Genomic DNA, 17,485 nt, shown 5'->3' on the forward strand with positions numbered 1-17,485 from the left:
TATACGGACCCTTACGGTAACCTTTCGAAATAAAAGCTTCCTAGTAGAATATCGTCAAAAAGTTACCGTAATTTATTTCAGGTCAAACACAGAGGTGTCTATAAAGTCGCAAAGTCAAAAATTAACAGCAATAATTTGGATTATTTAGCCTGTAAAAATATTAAAAAGTGGGTTTGTTTTTAAAAGTATTTATGTATTAATTTATTAATGCCAGTTTTAAAATAAGTTAGTTATCAAGCTAAATATTTATTATTTATTATGAAATTAAACATTTAGTTTGCTAAAACAATTAGTTTGTAGCCAAATATTTAGCTGCCATTTAAATATTAAATGCTGAATATTTACTTTCAAACTAAATATTTAACCCTCTAAAGATATTTAGCTATGAATTAAATATATTTTTAGAAAGCCAAGTCTTTATTTTGAAGCTCAATATTTATTTACTTATCAAGCTAAATATTGAGCTTCAATATTTAGTTAACAAGATAAATATTTAGTCTGAAGCTAAATGTTTAGCTACAAGGTAAACTTCCTTCAGTAGATATCTAAGTTCTTACTAATAACATTTGGGTTCTGTAACATGAATTAATACATTATTGCAACATTATAAAGTGTCCCCAATTATTTACAGTAAGTTATGATTTTAAAAACAAATATATGAAACAAAGACTTGGAAAATTCACAATTTATTACATTTTTATTTCATTTACAATCAATTAAAAGGCTCAGAAATGTGTTCCTGTACAGACATCGAGAAGAATTGCCTTAATAAACAAATAAAATATATTTCTGAATATAAAGTTTGGATCTTCTCAAATCACATTTTCATCAGAATCTGCTCAGATTTTTCACCAGAGTCTAAATATCATTGGATTATTGATCCAAATGATTGACTTCTTACCTCATTTCCTGTTAATAATCCCCAAAAGCAGTTTGTATCTGTGCAGATTCTTTTACAGGTGTGCATCATTAGTATCAGAAATCCAAAACACAGGTTTAAAAAAGTGTAGGTACCTTTTGCAAAACCATAAATCATTTACTTTTTTCCAACAAAATAATAAGATATAGATTTTTACACATTAAACATACATTCTGTTACTGAAGGGTTAAAACACACTGGCAGAAATTTCTTCAAGAAGAAGGAAAAAAACATATTTTAACCAAAGAAAATTAAAATAAACCTCAGTGAGAAAAGATAAATTAAACCCTCTGAGCTGATTAACAGTGATTATTTTACAGTGACTGTATAAAAATCTCCTCTGGCAGGTGAGGAGGTTAGAAGTCCTGAGTAAAACTCGCTTGTAAAAGTAAATGTTAAAAAAAAGGTTTCCTCCAGTAGAGGAACTCAAAGCAACTGAACTCCTGTTTCCTCAGGATGCTTTAGGTCGTAACGCCGTCCTCCTCTGTCAGAGAAGACTTCAGGCAGGTGTAAGACTGAGAACTGAACTTCATGTAGGGCAGATGCAGATTTTTAACCTAAAGAACAACAAAAACAGAAAAATATCACATTTAATGATGTTTGTGTTGCTGACTTAACGAAGTTTAACCACAACATCCGTCATTAAACTCAAAGAGATCAGATTAAAAGTCATATTTTTCCCAACTGGTGCACAAAAAAGGCTAAATTGATGTTTAACTGCACTTCTCTATCAATGCTAAACTTAAAAAAAAATCACTAACGTCAAAAATGATCCAGGATTTTACTACAGCAGAAAGCAGTAAAATTAAAACACTTTCCAATTAAATTCTCCAAAATAAAATACAATTAAATATACTGTAGGTTATCTGATTAAATTCAGTCAGTAGTCGGTTGGCTTGGAAAGCTATTTTTCCTTAATAAATAGAGTAATCATTCAAAAACAACTTTTTATCTATTTTTTATATTTATTCAGGTAAAATGAACATAAATTTACATCAGTTTGTTTACAGATAGTCAACAAACTGAATCAAGACAAACTAAATGAAATTTTGATGTAAACATTTCCATCAACTTCTAATAGATGCTAAATGTTGTGTTCTGCATTTCTGAGCATTACATTACTGAACTAAAACAAAAATAAAGCGATCTAATATCTTAATCAGCCGAACAGAGACTGATCCTCTGAGCTCCTCCTGAGTTATTCTTACTTTAGTAACCAAAGCGGCCATTTTGATTCCAACAGGGTGTTCTTCGTGTGAACTGACCTGTTAAGGTGTCGTCTCAGTAATTCCAAGCTCACCTTTCTGCTGAAGATGAACCGGCCCACGACGATGACCAACAAAAGAGTAACCCCCCCCAACAGGCCAAGGACCAGGAACACTGAGGGACGGCAGGACGAGACAAGTCAGAACCCCAAAATATTCACATCAAAACAGCCAAATTAATCAGACGTTTCACACTCAGATGCAGGAATAACGTCATTTGAAGAGGCGTACATGTGTGTTGGGGTGGAGGAGGACTGGTGAAGGCGCAGCGGTATTCGCTGGGGACGCTGTTCCGGTTTATGAAGGACATGAAGGTGATGGAGACGCAGTACTCCACACCTGGCTGCAGGTACGAGATCACGATCTCCTGCTGGTGGGATTTCAGTTTGAACTGAAACACAGAACGGAAACGACAAAATGTCACCAAAGAGAGGATGAAGATGGTCATGTGGAAGACTGGTTGGAAAAGAAAACTAAACTGTGATGAAGAACATAAAGGAGGAGTGAAATAGGATCAAAAGTTGTATTAGTTGCGCAGCTTGACATTTTCAAAATAAATTTGCTTAATGGAAACACAATAATTTAGAAAAACTCATTTTTCAATAGGAGGTTTTGGTGCTTTGACTGCTTTATTGAAATTGGTTTATTTTGTAATATTAAAATGGAAACAATTTATTCACATCACAGAAGTCATGTGACCAACAACCGGATGTTGCTACTAACGCAAACTACAAAGAGGAAGACGACAGGAAGTAGTTGGAGGATGATGACACAGCATGATTTTAATGACTTACCGCTTGAACAAACGTATTTTGTATTGGGTTTCTTATTTAACAAAAACATCACAATTGCAAAATTGTAGTTATTGTGAATATTAAATGGGTTTCCATTCACCATGTAATTGCGCAATTTGACATTTCAAAAATAAATTAGCTTAATGGAAAAACAGCAATTTTGAAAAAAAAAACCTTGTTTTTCAATAAAAAGTTTTGCCGGTAAGACGAGGGTTTATCAAAATTGGTTTATTTCACAAAAATACAGTGGAAACACATTTTTTGCATCACATGATCCACAACAGGATGTTACTACTGGCAGAAACAATGAAAATGAGAACAGGAAGTAGTTGGAAGACGATGGCGCAGCATGATTTTGACGACTTATTGCATGAACAAATTTATTCACATGTGATTTTAATTGGGTTTCTTATGTAATGGAAACATTTCAAAATTGTGTTTGATGTTTTTTTTTTTTTACCTTATCAGAATATTAAATGTTTCCATTAACAATGTAATTGCACAATTTAACATTTCAAAAATAAATTAGCTTAAGGGAAATGTGCCAATTAAAAATAAAAACACATTTTTCAATAAAAAGTTTTGGCCATATTGAAATTGGTTTCTTTCACAAAATTGTAATGGAAACTTTTTTCTCATCACACCAATCACATGAACAACAACCGAATGTTACTATTGGAGGAATACTTTGCTCTAAGCAGAACACGATTTCGGTAAAGTTGCAAAATAATCATAAAATTTAAACTGTAAAAATAAAAGTATGAAAATGACAATTCAGTTTGGTAAAATCCAACTTTCTGCAAGCAATTCTTTCCCTCCTTTCTCTAAAATCACATTTTGACACATTATTTTCACAAATATTTTGGTAAAAAACAATTAATTTATTATGCATATTCCTTAATAAAAACGTTAAGACGTCTTCAAACGTACACAGCAAGTCTCAAATATGGTGACATCGCCAAAATTAATTAATTAATTGTCTTTTGCAACCAGTTTTTTCCCTGTAACTTCTGTGAAATGGTGGAGTGCATCACTTCCTGGTGCACAGAAATGTCAAGCATAACCTGGAGTCAACTGCTGAGGTGTTAGACTGAAACTGGAAGTTCAGTTTCAGTTTATTCAGTAAAGAAACTGCAGTTTGGTTTGAGAGCACAGTTTGATCAGCTCAAAAATATTTAAACAAAATCATCAACATGCCCGTTTTAAATTATTTTTATTATTATTTACATTTCTTAAGCTGGTGAAATCACCAAACTTTGAGCTCTGCTAAAATAAAAAAAGCAACACATCATCAGCTGGTCTTAAGATGAGTTGAAAAACATCACATGATAAAGAGAGAAAACAACCACAGGGGAAACGTCAGAATGATGACATGAAGGCTGTAAAATACCCTGAGAGGACGAAAACAACCAGAAACCAAACCCAGCTCATCACAAACAGGTCAGAGAACCGCAAAGACGCAGAAATTAATGGCTCTGGTTCCACTTTAAAGTCAGTTTAAAGTATTCACACCCACACTTTGCCATTTCATCCCAACCTGCTCTGAAACCACAAACAAAGCCTCTTTTTGTATTTTTTTTTTTTTTACCAATTTAACCACTGCGTTCAGCGTATCCCTCTTTTAAAATAGCTTAAAATGCTGAATTTTATGTGTGTTTTAACTACATATTAGCTCTACATTGTACCTGGTTGGGGTTTGTTTTCGGCCGGTGATAAGAAATATGACGAGATATGACTTCTGATTGTAGTCGCAGCCAGTAAATTGTAAGAAATATTCACACCAATTGAATATTTTCACATTTTGTATCATTACAACCACAACTTACAAAGTATTCAACTGGATTAGATGTTAGCTACATGAAGTAGCTACGCTTTGCCATTTTGATCCCATCAGCTTTCCTTGTGAAACTATGAACAAACTGTTTCCTACCATTGCTTTCAGTGTATTTCTCTATCAAAATAGCTTAAAAATGCTGAATTTCAAATATCATCCACTTTACATAAAGGTTTTACATTACACCTGGTTTCCACTGATTGGGTTTTGTTTGGGGCAGTTGATAAGAAATATGACAGATTATGAATCGAGTCACATCTCCTACATTGCAAGAATATTCTTACCTTTGGAGTATTTTCACATTTTTTCACATTTTGACACCAAATTATAAAATATTCAGCTGGATTAGACGTGACAGATCAACAAGAAGTAACTATGCGTTGCCAATTTGATCCGACCCGGTTTCATTCTGTTTCCTTCAGGATTTGTTAAATGGAAGAAAAAAAAAAATAGGAAAAAAGTCACATGCATTTGTAGTCATGATAGAGATACATTCTTGGCAATCCTGGAGAAAACGAAGCAGGAAAACTCAGCTGGTAGAGACATGGCCCAGAAAACTCATTGTCAGAAAAAGTGGTTCAAATTCAGATGGTGTCAAAACAGCAAGAAACAATAAAACCAAGCAGCTGAAATACTGAAGAGGAGAGGAGAGCAACATCAACACCAAGTGAGACCAAACAGAGGAAGCAGGAAGCAAAGAGAAGGAGAAAACTAAACACAGGGAACCGAACCACAAATCTAAAGTAACTAAACCAAGGAGGAAAACACAAGAGTCCAAACCAGAATGTATAGAAAGAAAAGAAACTTGACACAATTCAGTCTGGTAAGACAGAAAAAACAATAATAAAAACCCAAACGTTGGTGGATTATCATGACGTCACTGTAAACACAGATAACAAGTTAGAGAGAATCTAAATTACTTCTAATCAAAGCAAATACCAATTAACATTTGGATGATGCAAAATGTTTTATTTTGATAGAGAAATACACTGAATACAATGGTAGGAAAAAGGTGTGAAATTATAAAAAAAACACAAAATATTAAAGGTAAAGTTGCAAAATGATCAATTCCTGAATCAATCACAATAAAGAGGAAGAGAACTAAAGATGCACCAAAGCATCGGTTAAATTCACCAATCTGTACCTCCGTACCAAACAACAGATTACAATGTCTGTCTTAAGTCATGGTGTATCAGTTTATTTTAGCTGAACCTTTTTCATTAATTTTAGAGATTAAAATGTAAAAAAAGGCAAAAACAGTGGATTCAGACTGATTTATAAAACAAACTTCAGTATTCATTTTATATGTTGTTTTGTTCTTTATATTGGACATTTAAAATGTCGTCCAGTTCCAATATCAAATATTCATTAGAAATCAAAGTGTATTTATCGTTGAGAGGGTGAACTTACCTGCATTTTTAACTTGAAAATGGGTTCAAAACAACAAAATGATCACTTATTGCACTAACTTGATTGTCCAGAAAAATTAGTTTTCAAAGCAAAGATGATGAAACACAAATGAGGGACGCCTGAAGAAAATTCACATCCAAAGTGAGGAAATAAACTGGATTTCTGTCAGGAACTCTCACCTCGGCGCCGTCTCTGGTTCTCCTCACGTTCAGCTCCATTTCCGTGTGCAGGTCCTTCAGCTCCTCACGGTAGAGCAGAGACCCAGGGGCGTCTCGGACCTGCAGGACCAAACAGTTCCCACAGCCGGATACGGAAAACTCAGGAGGTCCCAGAACGGCTGCGGAGAAGAAGACATAAATCTGCTTTAAGGCTTTAAACTCAGGAAAAGCTCAAGTTACACTTTAAATGTGAGAAATACTAATAGTGTAACTGCTGACATTGTCAAATTAGGGACAGTTAAATCGTTTACTGGCAGATTTTTATCACCTTATTTTAGAATAAACTGTTAAGGTCAGAGGAACCACAAGGCTCTTTGCTTGGCTCAAAACTTTTTAAATTGTGGTTAAATCACATACATAATGCTACAAACATTCTAAATGTCACTTTATATGCAGATGACACCATACTATATTACTATGATAAAGGTTGAACCGGGTTCAGATTACAGTAAAAAAAGGGAGTTAAGTTTGAAAAAATGGTTTGATACAAAAAAATTATGCAAAATAATATGATTAAAATACAAAATGTGTAGATGAAGAAATTAAAGAAACCGGGGATGAAATCATAATAAAAACTAAAAGTAAGGACAAATGTTAATGTGTAATGGGAAAAACACCAAAAGCAGATGGTAAACAAATATGTAAACAAATATGTAAACATAGTTAGATTTAATTAGCGCTATCTGTGAAACTGAATGTGTTCCAACATATATTTTCAATAATATATCTCTGTTGTTGATGTTTTCTTATAATTTTAGCTTTATAGTCTGTAAAGTCATGAAGGTGTAACAGTCCTATACTTCCAACTACTCTACTGTTTACACTGCAAAATCACAAAATCTTATAAAGTATTTTTTTTTGACAAGTTTCTAGTGTAAATATCTTTGTACACGTGAAACAAGACAAAACTAACTTATGAGTAACTTTCCATCAAAACACAGGAGATTGTTTTAATAATTCCTTAATGATGAAAAAGTACTAGTTCTATTGGCAGATTCTTTCAATTATAACGAGACATTTTCACATTTTATAAGTGAATTAATCTGCCAGTGGAAGTAATACTTTTCATTAAGATTCAAGAATTGCTGACTTAAAACAAGCTAGTATATCTTGCTGAAAAGTCAGTTATAAGTTAGTTTTGTCTTATTTTGGTTGCATTAAGATATTTGCACTGGAAACTAAGCCAAATTATTTGGTAAGATTTTGTGTTTTTGCAGTATATAATATTCGCAATTGCTATCACGCATTAATTTATGGTCATTTATGTTGGAATAACAGATAAATCGTACCATCATGTTACGAAATGATTGGTAAACAAATGATCCTAACAATAAATCAGATGTTTTCTATAATCACGTGTTTTGTTGAAACATGTCAGGTCTGTATGATGATGTTCGGTTCTCTCACTGTCTGCCAGAGGGTGGAACAGATTCGATGTGGTCCAGCTGGAGGTCTGGTTGGTCCTGAAGGCTTGGACTCGGGCCACGTAGTAGCCAAACGTGTCCTTTAGTTTGCTGGTTAGATTGCAAGTCTGTCCGGCCGTCAGCTCGGCGCACTCAGCCACCGTTTTCCATTGCTGCTTCCTACACAGAGAAAGCAACCAGGCAGTTAGAACGGAGCGAGGGCTGCTGTGTCTCACTACAGATATTAATGTTTCCTAAATGCCGAGGCAGGAAACTCACAGCTTTTATGAAACTTTCACAATCACTCAGAAAGAAAAGCGCTCGGTCAGAGGAGCTCCAAGAAACAGAAATGAAACTTAAGAGCGGCTCTGTGGAGAAATAATGGAAACATCAAAGTGCAACGAGGGATGTTGATGTTTCTGCGGATGTTTAAAAACCTCTTGAGCTTTTACCAATTCACATGGAGTGTCTCCACTCATTTCCACATTCACTGTTTCATATTGTTTTATTGGCTGCAGCAGAGTATGAATTATCCCACAACACATTCACAAATAGAAAATGTGTTTTAGCTACTTGTTGCATCATATAGTTTTATTTTCTGGGAAGAGACATATTTACATATTTGTTCTCTGGATCACGCCCCTGCAAAATCACAAAATCTTAAAGTTTTATTTTTGTCTAGTTTCTATTGTAAATATCTTTGTACACCTGAATTAAAACAAAACTAACTTACAAGTGGCTTTTCAGCAAGACATAAAAGTTTTATGTTAATAATAATGAAAAAGTACTAGTTCTACTGGCAGATTATTTCAGTCATAATGAGACATTTTTTTTTACATGTAAGTGAAATAATCTGCCTGTGAAACTAGGATTGAGTCGCTAGGCAACGGGCTGGGCTTGGCCTGGGTTGCTAGGTAACAACACAGTGCCAGCTGAATATAATAAACTCAAAGTGAACATGTACTTTTTCATCAATAATAAGGAATTATTGACGTAAAACAAGCTCGTATATGTTGCTGAAAAGTTATTTTTAAGTCAGATTTGTCGTATTTCAAATGTACAAAAATATTTAGACAAAAAAAATAATAAAATTTTGACACAAAAGCATACTGTATGTTTCTCAGCAGTGGGTAGTAACTAGTTACATTTACTCATTTACATCCCCTCAAGTAACTTTTTGGCAAAAATGTACTTTTACTTCTACTTGATTAAAAATATTTGGAAGTATAGCTACACTGACTTGAGTAAAATTGACAAATTTTAAACAAAAATACACCAGACAGAAACACAAACCTACAAACATATTCTTGCTCAATTAAAAGTCAAAAGTAGCCATCCAAGAAATCACTCCTGTAAGAGTAAAAACATATTTGGTATAAAGGTGAATTAAGCACCGAGTAACTGATCAAAACACAATTTAATTTGTAAAAATGATATCACCAGATTGCTTTTATGTTGCTTTTCAGGTCAACAGAACTGTTTGTGAATCCAAATCTGGTTCTTATTTTGTCTAAAACAAAAAACGTTTTTTATTTAAATCACATTTTTAGCTGTAGAATTACAAAAAAAGTTGATCTAAATAATGTATTGATTCAATTAAAGCTTGAAATTTTTTCCTTAACTGTGGAATATCCGCATTTTGACGTTGGATTGACCTGAACTGCCCTAAAAAAGAAAACAGACTTAGTGATTAGAAGTTAATTCGAATGAGGACTTCAGCTAAATTTAGGAGAACATTTCTTATTCTAAACATTATATTTAGTATAAATAGGGCCAGATTGTAATGAAAACATTCTAAATTTCCTTGAAATTATTTGTTTTCATTAAACTGCCATCTAGATAAACTGGGTGGCTCAGAGAGACGAAACCACCTGAAATGTTGCTGAAAGGTGATTGGTTGAAACGAAAACCAAACCAAAGCTCAGAAACCTCAAACATAACACCTGCTTACATGTGTAGTTTTCAGTGTCAGCTTCTAAAAAACGCTGTCTCAATTTAGGTAAAGGTTCATTTCTATAATTATTTCAAATGAAAAAGAAATCTGGAAAAGAAGCACCAGTTATACACATTTCTGGAGTATTTCAGTCTTCCACATCAGTGTAGACAAATCATTCCCACTTTGTAATGCTTATTTTTGACTGTTCATGTGCAGAATTTCACCAGTTTGGGACTTTAAAAAGAAAAAATCCCTGGAAATTATGTGAGAAATTCCTACAAAAATGTCTAAGATTTATAAAAATAAAGGCTTCATTTGGGGAAAACAACAGATTACAACAATTTCTTCCTCTAGAAAATGCCTTAAAGTGAACAGTATTAATCAGATGATAAGATTTAATTTTTCAAATAATGGATATTTTACATTAATATTCCCACAACGGAAAAATTCCCAACTCAAATGTTCACCTTTGACCTAAATAATGATGTCATAACATTGTTTCAGCTCATTTTCTGAACAGGAACCAGTTAAACCTTGTCAAAAACATTATAGGATTGTTTACCGCTTACTGGTTTCATTTTAGGGAAACAAACATAGAGGAAATTATTTTAAAAATCCAGAAAGATATCATCTGGTTTGTGTGAAAGAATCACACCTAACAGGCAAGTCTTGATCTGTGTCCTGACAAACTCTGAGGCACCTGAAGTATTCATAAACAGCTCATATGAAGTCTCAGCGCAAACATTCACCAACTTCCTGGTAGATTAATATTAAAAAGAAGAATCTGATCATTAATTAATATAACAACCAGACAAAACTGCTCAGTGACTGGTTCCTATGGAAACTCCTTGCATCCTGAACGCCTTCTAGGCGCTAAACCGCTAGCTCCGCCCAGCATGAAAAGTCATTTTTACTCCGTTCAGCTCATTTAATTTCAACCGAAGCGAGTTGAAACAGATGAAAATGTAGAAATGTGAAGAAGGGAATTGAAGATGAGGAGGACCAGACGGAGGGAGAGCCGAAAGTCCGTCATGTTTGTGCTGCTGCTAGGTTGAAAATGCTAACCGGAAAGGAAATTCAAGCTGTTTACGGTAGGCATCAGGATCAAAACATTTTCTCAGATATATTAGGTTTGCTATAAAACTTTACTTTTAGACATCTATTTGTTATCTTTCAATTTGTTTTGATTTCGCGCTAGCTCTAGCTAGTTACTTTAGCTCCTGCTAATGGTTACAGTGATCGGCCAGGGATTTCGCCGGTGAAAAAATGGCGACCTCTGTAGGCGAAAAATCTAGTAAAAATATGCAATTTCGTAAGTAATTTAGAGTTTACTTATCACAAACACCAACTTTTAGATAAACAGAAAACATATTTAGGCCAACATGTTTCACAATCCCTGGACTCATTTATAGAGTAACATATTTCCATGTTACTGATTATTTATTTTATATTTTGGTCATATTTAAATGACTTCTTGTTATTGTTTTTATATAAATTTTATATTGCTTCTGGTTATGTTGTATTGACTAATATCCAACACTTTGGATTGAATAGCTTGTGAACAAATGCGTAATTTCCCCTGCTCAATAAAGTATATTACATTCTTTCTAGTTGTGGCTCCATTTAATGGAGAGCCCACAGCATCACTCTTTTTATCAGACATGCAAACAAAAACAGATGAAAATGTGAACCCCAAACAAACACATTAAAGTAATTATTGAACCTTCTGGTGGCAAAATGGTATTTTTATATGTCTCTAGGAGACAAAATCAGCTAAAGAGACTCTTAACTAACCTTCAAAATGCAAACTCTGAATGTAGTTTCTGCTGTGAAGTAAGACCGGGCTTTCCCTCTTTTTCGACAAAATTCCTTTAGTAATTCTTTGTACCATCAGCAGCAAAAGTATACTTTTTTTTTCAAACTCTTCAGGAAGGAGCAGAAAAACGACACTGACATTTACACTTCCTGCTGTAATTTGTGGTGAAAAATACGTCACAAAGGTTTTTCATGACGTATCTGAATCCAGTGAACAAAAGTATGTTGGTCTAGTTTCCTGAGGAAATACTTTAGTATACTTTAAATAAAAAAAAAAACAACTTACAGGTAACTTTTCAACAAGAGTTGGGAGCTTGTTTTAAGTAATTGATTCCCTACTATTGATTTAAAAAATACTGGTTGTAAGTGAAATAATCTTCCAGAGGAACTAGACATTTTTCCCATAATAGAAATTATAATATTTTGCTCCACTGGCAGATTTTGTTACTTATAACCAGCACTTTTTATTCAATATTAAGCAATTATTGACTTAAAACAAACTCATGTATTGCTAAAAAGTTACTTGTAAGTTAGTTTTGCTTTATTTCAATTGAACTAAAATATATTTAAGGTACAAACTAGACATAAATACTCCAAGTGTTGGAAATTCAACCAAAAGAAACAGAAAATTCGCTCAGGAAAAAACCTTCTCTGGTTATTTTACCTGGCAACCGTTGGTGCAACAACAACAAAGGAGGAAAGTTAAACTCCAAATATGGTCACACCTTCACACATCCACTAATTAGGCGTTAAACCTACTTTTAAAATTAGAATGAGTCACTCTGTGCTGTACTTCTGAAGAAGGTCAGTGAATTTGTTTGTGGGCCGTACCTGGTTCTGTGGATCTGGACCGTGAAGCGGGCGTCTGGGGGGGTCCGCAGGTCCGGCCAGAACCTCAGGATGTGCTCCATGTTGTAGGAGGTGATGGAAACGTTGGCCGGCGCTGGGAGGGAAACGCAGACTGCTGCAGAAACATGCAGAGAAACATTTAAAAAACACGCAAAAACAAAAATACAGACTTCTTCTGATCAAAAAACAATAAGCAGAGGTAGTAGAGTAGCCAAAAACTGTAGTAATAGTAAAAGTAGACTACTTCAACATATTTTTGCTCAAATAAAAGTAAAGAGTATCCACCCAAAAAGTTACTCAAGAGTGGAAAAGTATTTGGTGGAAAGTCTGACCAAAAAATCTATCATTTAATATCTAAAAATGCATAATCAGATGGACCAAAATGTAAAGTTTTGTGTAAATTTGGAGTATTTTATGAACAAAAGTGAAGATAATTTATATAAATAACATAATTACAAAATAACAAAATCCCAAATCATTTTATTTCAATGTAAAGTTTATGAAACTCTGACAAAAACACCAGCTGAGTTTCTGTGTCTGGTGAATGTTTGGTTAAAACATGGTTTTCATTCAGTACTCAAGTAAAGGTAGAACTACTTCAACATATTTTTACTGAAATGAAAGTAAAAGGTGGCCACCCATGAAATTACTCAAGTAAGAGTAAAAACATATTTGGTAGAAAGTCTACTCAAGTGCTGACTAACTGATCAAATTAATCATTTAATATTTAAAAATTACATTATCAGATGGCCAAGAATATAAAGTAAAGTGGAAATTTTGGTATTTTAAAGATGAAAATGACAATAATTCATATAAATAACAAAAAGGCAAAAGAAAATGTCTCCAAATCAGTTTTTTCAGCAAAAAAACTGATGAAACTTCATTAAAAACTGCAGGTGTGTGTCTGTGTCTGGTGGAGTTCTGGTTAAAACATGTTTATTTTTTATTCAGTGGGTAGAAAATCCAGAAATTTTACTCAAGTAAGAGTAGAAATACTTACTCAAAGTACAGCGCAGTAAAAATACTCTTAAAAGTAAATCTCTTTGCCACTCTGCTGTGTATGTTTATGTTGCAGTGAGACTAATTGCTGTTGCATAAACTTTGTTTTTAGTTTTTTTTTTCTGTGTGCTGAGCCCATTTTGCCATTTGAAGATCAAGTGAACACCCTAACACCCTATGGTGTTTATGGTGCATTCTTCCTGTAATATACAATATTACAGGAAGTACTAGTATGTAATACTATATTTAGCAACTTTTCAGACAATAAAGAAATTAGTTTTGAACAAAATCTGTTTTTTAATAACCTGTAATCTGCCCTAATATTCTGTAGCATTAGTATAAGTTTGATTGGAAAAGTGTATTTTTACTGAACCCGTTACTTTGCATCGTATTTTACATGATTTTTTTCATTTTGCTTCTTAACATATTAGAATTTGCTTATAAATGATAATTTTCTAAATCTTTCTAAAGTTACTCAAGTGAGTAAATGTAACTATTTACTGGAAATAAGAAACGCTAAAGAGCATCAACAAATCAGAGTTAATTTAACGAGTAAGTCCAACAGAGGTTCAGAGATGTTTTGAAGTGAAGGCAGGTGAGTTTACCCAGGAGTAGGAGCAGGAGAAGCAGCGTCCACAGCCCCATCGTCCCCCCATAGGGTTGAAGCTGGCAGCAGCCTGGGAAGCGTGTTGTTGTGTCAGAGGTAGAAGACGAGCAGAGAGAGGTGATGGAGGGGGGCGGAGGTGTGGGGGCTGGGAAACCAGATCCGTCACTCAAAGTTTCTGTTTCCTGAGAAGTCCCTCCCTGTGTGTCTGCAGCCTGAACGGCCGGCGAAACCCACAGAGAGAGAGAGAGCACACCGTTCTACAGCCGGAGGATCCAAACAGCACAAAGAAAGTCATGAGATAAACTGATCAGATAATTTTTTTAATCTCTAGTTCAACTCCTGTAATCCAGGTGACCCTGCACTGCAAAAACACAAAATCCTACCACGGTTTTTGTCTAGTCTCTACTTTACCTAGTGCATTTGAAATAAAATGTCTTGTAGGAGCTTCTTTTAAGTCAACAATTGCCTAATATTGTTTTTTTTAAAAAGTACAAGTTACACTGGTAAATTATTTCACCTTTAACAAGGAAAAAATGTCTGATAGGTGAAAAAAATCTGAAAATCAATATAAAGGAATTGACAAAACAAGCTTTTTAAACATCTTTTTAAAAACTTACTTGTAAGTTAGTGTTGTCTTATTTCAAGTGCACCAAGATGTTTGCACTAAAAACTAGACAGAAATGCCAGTAAGATTTTGTGTTTTTGCAGTGCAGGAACATCTGTTATCAGACACTGCAAAAACAAAACCTAAGGATTTTTGGTTTAGTTTCTATTGCAATTATCTTAGTGCAGTTGAAATAAGAGAAAACTAACTTTTCAAAAGTTATAGGAGCTTTTTAAAAGTAATTCTTGAATATAGATTTTTTTAAAAGTACCAGATAAATAGTTTCTTTTCACTTTAACAAAACATTTTCCCTATACCTTAAATAATCCACCAATGGAATAAGATATTTTTACTTGTGCCGCATTAGAAGCACATCTAGTTCCAGCGACAGATTATAAGTGGAACTTTTTCACCAATATTAAGGAATTATAGAAAGTTCTTAAGATTAGGTGTATTAAGATATTTGCACTAGAAACTAAACCAAAAATACTTTGTAAGATTTTGTGTTTTTGCAGTGTAAGCACCCAAAAACACAATATAAACGCACCGTTTGGATAAATAAATCCAGGAAAACAAAAGGATTAACAATCCTTTAAACTTTTGAAATTTGTCACATTAAATCCCCAAATCAGACTTTCTGAATTTCATCTCTGATTTTTCATGTTTTTTTGGAAAATACCTCAAATACTCGAATACCTCCAAAAATAGACAAAATTACACAACATGCTGAATTTAAAATGAAAAATAAGACTTAAGTTTAAAAAACAGTTTTTTTGTACAATTTATTTTCAATTTTTACATCATCAGTGCAAAATACAAAAAATATAAAAGATGCAACAGACGGAGCGTTCCATACGGAGCGGTCCAGACGGAGCGGTCCCATTTCACAGGAAAATCGATTATGGCCGAACAAGGTGAGGTGATGAGGAGAATTTGATCGAACAGTCAGGATAATAACATAAACATTATTGAACATTTAAACAAAACAACTAAGAAATATGGCAACATTCCATCAAAACATCCAGACTGCAGTATCTGCAGGAATCTGATACACATTTGGAAAGAGTTAACGACCCGGGTTAATATCAACAAATATATCAGAGCAAAAACAAGACTTAGGAGTTCCTGATTGTGCTTTTTTAACCAACTTAAAACATAAAATCAAATTATACAGTACAAATTACAAGAATTTTCCCCAAGTTAAGTATCAAAACCTTCCTAAACTGTGTCTAATTACTGTTAATGAACTAAAAATAGGTCAATCTAACTGAGGCGTTTACAGACCAAAAATGGCTTTAAAGAACAAAATGAGAGAAAAGATCAGTGCATCTTCATCTAAATCAGCTGACTGCTCTCAGTGACCAGCACCTGCACAGCTGTTGGTTCATGATTCACCTTTAAAAGTCCAATTGGAAAAAAAGACAAACGGATGCAACGATAAAATACTGTAACCACTGCAAAAACAAAATCTTTTTGGTCTAGTTTAGTGGAAACATTTTAGCACACTTGAAAATAAGAAAACTAACAAAAGTAACGTTTCAGCAAGATATAAGAACTTGTTTTAGGCAAATAATTCCTTAATATTAACATTCCCACGTAAACCTGGGAAAAATGTTATGTAATTGAAATAATTTACCAGCGAAACTAGTAATTTTTCATCAATATTAAGGAATTATTCACTTAAACTCCTATATTTTGCTGTAAGGTTACTTATACGCTTTGTCTTATTTCAAGTACACTAGACCAAAAATACTTTTGTGTTTTTGCAGTGCAGGAACAAAACATAACAAAATGTTTTCATTTCACAGCTGAACTTTAAAATAATACCCAGAAAACTAATAATTGGTCCTTTTGCATCATGTAAATGTTAAAAGAAATGCCAGAATCGAATCTGAAACAGATTCACCTGCCAGGTGTGAACGAGAAACCGGGAGGTTAAAGTTAGAAATGAGGCGATAATGAGCCGCCGGATGAACGGAAAACTAACCAAACGTTCTGGAGTTCCACTTGGGTTGCTAGGCAACGGGCTGGCGTTGCTAGGTAATGGGCTGGCGTTGCTAGGTAACGGGCAGTGCCTGCTGATTTGTAACAACATTTGGGAGGTTTTTGAAATGGATCACTTATTGCCAAAAACACTTATGAATGTTTTTTGTTAAGTTATTTGGCTGTTTTTAGAAGCAGCAGAAAATAAATCCAAGTATAAAAATGTGCAAAAATATTAATAATAATAATAATAATTAATAATAATATTAATAACTACTGTACTGTAAAATAATAATTTTAATATGAACTGAAAGCGGATTCCCGTGCCCGAATTGCGTAGATCAGCGCCGCCCCACCGCGACCTGAGTTATTGGATTAGAACGGGAGAAAATAAAAAATGATTATGAAAAAAACAAAGTACAGTAGGACAAATAGTGACTCCCGTGTATTTCACTGCTCTTCTGACTGAGCCGCTGCATCCTGACTCCGCTCTGTAGCGTTTTTTTTTCTCTTCTAAAGCCCGCGGTGCAGGTGTGTTTTTTCCAGAGAAGAACATAGTTATCGGTAGCTGTTGTCGCTCTTTTTTCTTCTGGGCAAAAAGATTCTTATAAACCGACATGCCACCATCGATTATGTTAAATATGGCAAGCTGTTTTACGTACGTGTACATATTAAACCGCAACGTTGTTGACACACAGGTAGAGAAGAAGCGGAGAGACTGTTTAGCCAATCAGAATGCAGAACACAAAGCACGATGCAAATCCGCGAAGCAGCGAGACCGTGATCTCCAAATTCTACAGGAGCGGTTCGCAACTGGAATGGAAACCAGTACATCCATCGGCGTTTATC

The 17,485-nt window shown here is 34.1% G+C and overlaps 1 protein-coding gene across 3 annotated transcripts; it reads right to left on the reverse strand.

Annotated features, from left to right (window-relative positions):
• Positions 1-669: 669 nt before the first annotated feature.
• LOC116722555 (interferon alpha/beta receptor 2-like) lies at positions 670-14,185 on the reverse strand. Of its 3 annotated transcripts, none has more exons than XM_032566711.1 (7): positions 14,048-14,185; positions 12,426-12,555; positions 7,848-8,023; positions 6,402-6,559; positions 2,416-2,575; positions 2,220-2,299; positions 670-1,476 (listed from the first exon to the last, which is right to left on the reverse strand). In XM_032566711.1, exons 1-7 carry the CDS (start codon positions 14,085-14,087, stop codon positions 1,381-1,383), a joined length of 840 nt encoding a protein of 279 aa, XP_032422602.1. In that variant the 5' UTR covers positions 14,088-14,185; the 3' UTR covers positions 670-1,380. The 3 variants fall into 3 exon arrangements, with proteins under 3 accessions (XP_032422602.1, XP_032422604.1, XP_032422601.1); XM_032566713.1 differs by having other exon boundaries at positions 2,185-2,299; positions 12,426-12,558; positions 14,048-14,177; XM_032566710.1 differs by having other exon boundaries at positions 12,426-12,558; positions 14,048-14,176.
• Positions 14,186-17,485: the final 3,300 nt, after the last annotated feature.

Source organism: Xiphophorus hellerii, chromosome 7, assembly GCF_003331165.1.
Source record: "Xiphophorus hellerii strain 12219 chromosome 7, Xiphophorus_hellerii-4.1, whole genome shotgun sequence".
Taxonomy (NCBI): domain Eukaryota; kingdom Metazoa; phylum Chordata; class Actinopteri; order Cyprinodontiformes; family Poeciliidae; genus Xiphophorus; species Xiphophorus hellerii.